Here is an 8,341-nt window from a genome sequence, read left to right as displayed (position 1 = left end):
CAAGAGTTATAAAATATGAACTGGATGCTTACTTTTTATTTAGACTTAGCATCATTTTCAGTCATGTAAATGCATGGAAACTCTTTTTATCTCCCTCTAACAAAGTGCTGAGGCATATATGCTTTTTGGCAGAGTAATGAATCATCGAAAGTCAGACAGCAACTTGAGAAGAGAAAGGGTAGCTGCTGACTGCTGACAGGAAGAAGCTAGCGAATGTATGGAACAATGACATTGAGCGCAGTCACACACGAACAACGAAGCTGCGACAAGAACATAACTTCCAAAGGCAATAGAACCCAAAATTGATTCATATTTCATAAGGAAGAAACCTCAACTTTGTTCAATTCCTTCCATCACCATCATCGTTCATCAGCCTGAAATGAGGCTGATGCTGCACCTTATATACTAATACTGGAGAAAACAAGTCACGAAAGACGACGTTAGATATCAAGTTTCAACCAACGAAGACTAGTTAAAAGATAGAAAACGAAACAGAAGAAGTTGGTCAAGTGAAAAAAAGCGCACATATACATAAAACAAGCCTCCTTTTCTTTTCCTTCCTTCATTGATCGATCAAGTAACTCAACGAATACTGTGGCATGACTACAGTTTGGGGATCGAACCCTGCCCTGCGCTTGGAAAATCAAACATAAAATAACCAGCATTCTGAGGATCTAGCCATAGTATTTGGCAAAGTATTTCATCATCTCGATTAACTAGAGTATTAAATCAATATACACAAATTGAACCTGAACTTAGTAAATCTTTCTATCTCAAGACTTCCAATTAACATTGAATGAGCTTTGGAATGACACTGTATCAAAATGAAGGAACGTCCAATGTGTGCTTTTTTAATCCTCCTTTGCCAATATTATGACAACGGGTGATGCACCGATCAGGAACACCTAGCAGATTCTCTTCAATTCTCTATGTCTTTTAATGTATCTTTCTTGTTATTTGAATGGACTTTGGTATGATACCTTAAAATGCTGATGGATCAAATATCCAAATCCAAGGACATGGATGCCTTGCCTTTGTCAGACGATTCTTCATCAGAGGGTACTGCTTCGAGTTGGCTGTTAAAATTCCTTAATTGGACCAAAGGGGTTGTAGACGTAGATGATGAAGAAGAAAAATGGGGAGCGTGAGAATAAGTTGTTGGGATAGTTGAGGATGAAAACAGGTCCGAGTGATCCATGGGGCAGTCCATATTCACTCCGAATAGCCTGAGTCGCTTTGCTGCCACCTTACCTTGAACCACCGGCACCGAGTTGAACACCATCGGCTCAACCCCACTACTTCCACCAACGCTACTACAACCTCTTTGCATTTGCATTATTTCAAGCTCATGTTGTGATAGTAATTGGGAAGCAGTGGCTCCCGATCTGACATAATTTCCTGACCCGCCGGCGCAAGGGTTTGCATTTACTACTGTGGCATTAGTGCTAATGCTACTATTGTTAAAACAAGTGTTGTAGTAAGCTGGACTAGTATTACCAATTCCATAGACGTAGCTATGTGGATAATTATGAGACTGTTGTTGAGCGATATTGCTGCGTGCTTCCAGCAGCAAATTATGGGAATATTGTGAATGTGGATGTTGCTGTGTAAACGATGGTACCGGCTGACCCCTTTGGAATGGCTGTAAGAAGAGGCGCCCATGATTCCAATTAGAGAAGTGGTGCGGCACCATATACGGATTCATGTCTGGGGCATCAGGACGGCGGCGCCAGTCGATGAAGAGACGATGCTTGACCAATTCACCAGCTCCGCGCTGAAATGAGACAATATCCCCAGCATCGAGCTTCTTCTCCTTGACAAAGCGGCTCCAACCTTTAGTCATGACATAGCTTTGGCTGCTATTCCAGTAGGAATACCTGAATCTCCATGGCTTCCCATTTCTGTCTTCGAAATTCAAGAGAAGTCCCCCCTTGTCGTTGCTGGAGGAATCCAGTGGAAAATACTTCTCAGCATGCTGTTTGGGAATGACTAAACGATTGAGTTTTCCCACGTCACTTGGAGTTACTACCTTATCGAACATATGTTCCCTCTCAATTAGGTGATGAGCTTCTCCTCCAGCAATCTCATCGCCGTCGCCATGATTTCTGGTAGCCGTAGGGGAAGAATCCATCAACATAAGCTCCGTACTTTCTCGATGCTGTTGTTGCTGCTGCTGCTGCTGGTTGTGATAAGAAGAGGATGTTGAAGAAGAGGAGGAAGACTGAGAAAAAGGGCACATACCTTTTGAAGAGCCCGTTTGTTGTTGGATCCCTCGTCTACTAGTAAAGAAATTCATGATCTGCGGCACACACCATCCGGTACTATAGAGCTTGTTCAAGGTATAGATCTAGAGAAGATGTGAAGTTGAAGATGGGAAACTAGCTAAACGAAAAAGAGTTGTTCTAATAATGAGTACTGACATATATATGTACAACTTTTCTGACTCCCGGAGTGATAAGAGAGGATGAGTGGTTAAATGGTTCTAGGGTTAAAATTGAAAGAGCTCTATCTCTTTAGCAGGAAAGTTCATGATAAGGTACAGTTTGAGAAATATACAGTGAAACAAAAGAAGAAAGAAATAAATTAAGAGAGATATCCAAGTTAGTCTAGCTTTTCATCAGCCCTAATTACAACATAGAAAGAGAAGGTCGGTGCTTTTTTCATAGCCAAGAAAGACTCGTAGATGAAAGAGATTATTATTACTCATTAGAGAGAGAAAGAACGAAGGATGATAATAATTTTAGGTAGTAGGATTATATGTGGTGATTTTAATTCTTAGCGGCTGCTTCCTGGAGTCTTATCAAGTTAGGCAATTTTCATTACAATTATTCTTTCTTTCCTAGTTCGTTCACACTGAAGGACAGAGAGAGACAAGAACCCACAAATTATCTGATTGGTTCCTGCGAGCTCGTTCTCGTCATCAGCCTGGGTAGTCAAAGACGGATTCAGAATTTAAAACTTATGGGTTCAAATTTGTAATTCTACCGTATTCTATATAATTTAGTGAGTCCAAAATTTAATATTTTTTAAGGGGAATCTTAACGGTAAAGTTGTCTCCATGTGACTTATAGGTCACATGTTTTGTGAAAACAGCCACTAATGCTAGACTGTTTACAACACACCTCTTGCGTGCGGCCCTTCCCTAGACCGCGTGTGAATACAGATTGCTTTGTGAATTGAGCTACTTCTTTTTTAAAATTTATTATTTCTACACATATAATGATTTTTTTCCCAAAAATATAGTATATGATAGAAAGTTACACTGGATACGCCCCTGATGGTAGTATCAAAATTAAAATAAAATTTCATATTAATTCTCATGATTTATATGGATCTTCACTACCTAACAGTTGACACTACTAGTGGAGTAGTTATTTTCATTTCTTCCTAAGGCCCACGAGACAAGAGGGCTAGCCAGCTGTTTCTTAAAGCACGGGTTTCTAATCTCTTCCTAATTTATGCAACTAGCCTTTCTCTTATATATATATATATAAGTACTCTTTTTCTTTTCTTTTTCTATAAGATGGGGCGGCGTATAATTAGGGTAAGTAGGCATTAGTGAGTAGCTGCTGTTGGGATGTGTTATTACAACAGGAGTACCATAGTATTCTTGCTCTAGCTATTCGCTACAGTAAATGTTTTAATACTACATACTAGGAGTACTTTAATTTGCAATTAAGGTTGGGGTAAAATAAATAAAATTAGCAAAAGTCCTTTGGTCCTAGTATATACTCCATATTAAAGGCGCGCACCACTTGAGAGAAATATCTTGTGTTCCTCTTAGCAATATTATTCTAGTACCGATCAAAAATGTTTTGGATTATTTACTTGCTGTCACTGCAAAAAGGGCCATATAAATCCTCAAGGTTTTACACTTAACTTGGACGTAATTCTGCTCCTTTATCGGCTGCTAGCTAGGGAACTGACTATACCTACTTCCACTGGATTACAAACTAACAATTTCATCATCTAGCTAGTAATATTCTTCTTTATTTGCTTCTTTCTAGCTGTATTATATTATCACTCTCATAAGCTCCTTTTAGCATCTAAATACTCAAGCCTAATTTCAATAAAAAGAGCTAAAAATACTACTACTAGCTAATAATATTAGTAGTAATAAACAGCTTCAGAACCCTGGAAGGAAAAAGGTAAAAGAAGGTGGGAAAATAGTGAATGCAATTATATTGGTGGACTGACAATGTGCAGAGAATGGGATAATCTATTCAATAACTAGATTGGGGGACCAAGTACCTTCCTTTTAATTTCTTTTACTAAATACGAAATGAAAGAGAAGATTTCACTCCTGAGAACTTGTTCGATCGACGGTAGTATCTGAGGTGAAAGGAAAAATAAAGGAAAGGAATGGGGGCTAAGGATGGGAGGAGAAATCGGGCAAATATTGGAGAATGCGTTGGCCTTAGCCGGGAAAGAGGGGTTCGTTGAGGCGGAGAGTGTATGATATAGAGAGAGGACCACCTATATAAGCTAGAGGAAGCCATGCTGCAGCTGCATGCTAGCTGGTGAAATGCTCATATGGCCCATGTGGGGGATTCATATGAAAAGGCCATAATGCCAGTCTACCTATCTCTTTCCATCTCTTTCCAAAGAGTCTTCACGTTTGCACCAAATGAGAAAAGAAAAAGAGTCTTTCAGTTGAGCATGGTCTAGTCTCAACCTAACTACTAGTAGTAGAACAGCTACCCAACCTACTCATAACATATATATATATATATATATATATATATATATATATAATTAATTCAAGCCAAGTTGTATAAATTCCATTAAAGAAGGAACCCGATCTGACTAACGATATAGTGATCCTATCCCACTACTAGAAATTCGGCAAAAACCGACCAAGAAATTTTTTCAAAATATTTTAATTTTTAATTTTTTTTACGAAACCAACCAACTTTGGTCTATTTTTGAAATTAAAATAAATAAAAATTAATATTAAAAAACCCGACCAACTTTGGTCGATAATTTTATTTTTTAATAAAACCGACCAACTTTGGTCGGTTATTTCGTGCGAAAATACAATTAAAGAGTATAAATAAAAGAAAAACAATCTTAAAATAAAATGCACCAATGGTCTAGTGGTAGAATAGTATCCTGCCACAGTACACACCCCGGTTCGATTCCCAAATGGTGAACCTTTTTATTACATAATTAAAATACCGATCAACTTTGGCCGGTTTTTTTTTTGCATTTTTTTTCTTTTTGAATTTAATTGACCGACCAATGTTGGCCGGTAATTTCCGACCAACTTTGGTCGGTATATTAAAACGATCATCAAAATACCGTCCAAGCGTATTTGGTCGGTAATTGACCATAACCGACCAAAGTTGGTCGATTTTTTTGATCGGTATTTACCGGATTTCTAGTAGCGTCCATCCCACCACAAAAATGATCTATAGTTGTACACGGACAATTACAATTAATTCTTATAGTACTAGTGCATACTAACTTGCTAAAGTAAGTCTTACTTTATTTTCGACCTTACTGAATTAAGTTTATTATAGAAAGTTATTGTTACTATAAATCATCTTAATTTGGTGGTGTAAAAATTACTATTCTCTCAGTTTTAATTTAGATGATGTAGTTTGATTTGGTACAAAATTTAAGAAAAAAAGATTAATTTTGAACTACGTGATCCTAATAAAAACTTAAGAGGCAAAAGTTTTGTGAGACCATGTTATTTGTGTGACTATAAAAACTTCTCATTAAGGGTAAAGTTGAAAAAATAAAAATTTAAAGTTAAATTATTTTCAATATATTCTTTTTGGAATGAACTAATAAAAAAAGTGTGTCATTTAAGTGGTAAGGAAGGGAGTATATACGTTATCATTATACATAAATTAAACACATGTACTTATACCAAACAAAGCTAACATTAGCGGTTAATAAACTTTAAGCAATACTAAAAAAGGTAGTCCGGTACATAAGGTATTTCGTATTCATGCAGGGGTTGGGGAAGGGCCGCAACTCAAAAAGTGTGATATAGATAATTTACTATGATACAAATATTAGTAGCTGTTTTGACGGCTCGAACCAAAGTGATACTTTTAATTGATATTACTTAACCATGATTAAATGAAAAAGTATGTTTGAAAGACTTATTTATTATATTAAGCAGTAGTATTTATTTAATATGAACACCAAGTGCATGCGAGTAAGCTTTTACAATATTCTGTCTATTATAGTCGTAGGTGACGGTCCCTTGGTCACATCTACGCCTCATTGTACTGTGCATACACCACTTCTGAATTACTTCCCCCCCACCCCCCACCCACCCCCCTCCTCCTAATCCTTCTTTCATTATTGGTTACATCATGGCTTCTCTCTAGCAATTACGAACTCCTATTTCTTAAATTATTATCCCCCCCCCCCCCCAACACACACAAAAAAAAAAAAAAACTCTTTTCCCTTTTTATATTGAATACTATAATCATTATCATCATCTATATTTCCTTACCCTGCTGGTCTTAGATCTTAAGTACTTCAACCTACGGGGACATTAATTAAGTTTAATGTTTGCCATAATTTTCCTATCATATTTGGTTTTTCTATTTGTTGAAGCAAAGGGTAACATGTTTACCGTAATTGGGTTTTCCTTCTTATAGAAAGAAAATTATAAATCTTTTATATTTGGCTAGTACTTTTCCTTGTAGGAAAAGATTTGGACTTCTATAAATTGAAGATATTTCCTTCTCATTTAGTAGCATCCACAATATAGCCATAAGGGGTTCGAGAGTCTTGTTTAGGGGGAGAACTGTACGGGACAAGTGTTAACATGTGTCACTTGTGTTTGCCTCTTCGTGAGGTTGTTCTCTTGATATTTTGTAATCTCTTTTTGTATAGTGGATTACTCATCTCCGCGGTGGACGTAGGTCAGTTGACCGAACCACGTTAAATGTTTGTGTCTCTTTTGGTATATTTCTTTTTTATTGTCTGATTTATCGTCGTTCAAGTATTGCTTTACTAGCTTCCACATGACACCTGAATTTTTTCGGTCCTAACACAACTCACTATAACAAAATGTTAGAGCAATATTACACTACCAGAAATTCGGGCAATACCGTCCAAAAAAAACCAACCAAAGTTAGTCGGTAATGGCCAATAACCGTCCAAAACGCGATCATTTACGTGTGGACGGTATTTTGAAGGTCGGAAGGGCATGCCAACCAAAGTTGGTCGGAAATTACCGATCAACTTTGGTCGGTCAATTAAATTCAAAAAAAAACATTGCTGAAAAAACCGACCAAAGTTTGGTCGGTTTTTTCCGACTAAAGTTGGTCGGTATTTTAATTATGTAATTAAAAAATGCACCATTTGAAAATCGAACAAGGGTCTGTACTGTGGCAGGATACTATTCTACCACTAGACTATTGGTGCATTTTATTTTAAGACTGTCTTTTATTTCATTTATACTCTTTAATTGTATTTTCGCACGAAAATAACCAACTAAAGTTGGTCGACTTTATTAAAAAATAAAATTACCGACCAAAGTTGGTCGGTTTTTTAAAATGACAGGCCGAATTATCGACCAATTTTGGTTGGTTTTTTAATATTAATTTTAATTTATTTTAAATAAAAAACCGACCAAAGTTGATCGGTTTCTTGAAAAATAAATTTCGCGGGACTCAAAAATAGTTTTCCGTATTTTTGCGCCAAACTTTGGTCGGTTTCGTAAAAAAAAATTAAAAAATAAAATATTTTGAAAAACCGATCAACTATGATTGGTTTTTTGGCCATTTTTTGACCGATCAAAATTGGTCGGTCGACTTTGATTGATTTTTGCCGAATTTTTAATAGTGTTATTTTAAAATACCATTTAATTAAATTGGCGTTTGATAACCCAAATGGGAATGACACTGAAAGTGCCTCCCTAAAACACTAAAGAAAAGACAATTATATTATTTCTTTTTGTTTTAATATCCACACATATATTATCACGTATATAATAGTCATATGATCTTGTTTCGTTTCTTATAATATAATTACATGGTAAATTATAGTTGTTGCTGTTATTATCACATTTACTCAATATATATTGAACGGTTCACGTGATATTTCAATTAGCACTTAGGAGTACTAAACCCTGAAATGGGAAACAGATTTAACGAGAAGTGGGCGAGAGAATAAAGGCAACAACAAAGGAGAAAGCTTTTGAAAAAAAATTGGGCAAGATAGGTACTAGTATATATATTACGCGTGAGATAGGTGGTCCAATATGTATAATAAGGAAAATTGAAGGATGAAACGACTATACTTAGTTTCACCGACGGATTATCATGCTTTGACGAAATGTTGACGCAATAATACACCTAGAAATTTTCAG

At 36.3% G+C, this 8,341-nt stretch overlaps 1 protein-coding gene across 1 annotated transcript; it reads right to left on the bottom strand.

Annotated features, from left to right (window-relative positions):
- Positions 1-532: 532 nt before the first annotated feature.
- On the bottom strand, positions 533-2,842 carry LOC107828127 (B3 domain-containing transcription factor NGA3-like). The gene has a single exon (XM_016655383.2). The coding sequence runs from the start codon at positions 2,294-2,296 to the stop codon at positions 998-1,000; it is 1,299 nt and encodes a 432-aa protein (XP_016510869.1). The 5' UTR covers positions 2,297-2,842; the 3' UTR covers positions 533-997.
- Between the last annotated feature and the right edge of the window lie 5,499 nt (positions 2,843-8,341).

This window comes from Nicotiana tabacum, chromosome 5 (genome assembly GCF_000715075.1).
Source record: "Nicotiana tabacum cultivar K326 chromosome 5, ASM71507v2, whole genome shotgun sequence".
Classification (NCBI taxonomy): Eukaryota; Viridiplantae; Streptophyta; class Magnoliopsida; order Solanales; family Solanaceae; genus Nicotiana; species Nicotiana tabacum.
Note: the sequence above shows the minus strand (reverse complement) of the source record. Positions and strands in the feature narration are given on the sequence as shown.

Excerpts from the sequence above, each read along its gene's own strand:
- LOC107828127 (XM_016655383.2), bottom strand. The coding sequence starts at position 2,296 with ATGAATTTCTTTACTAGTAGACGAGGGATCCAACAACAAACGGGCTCT.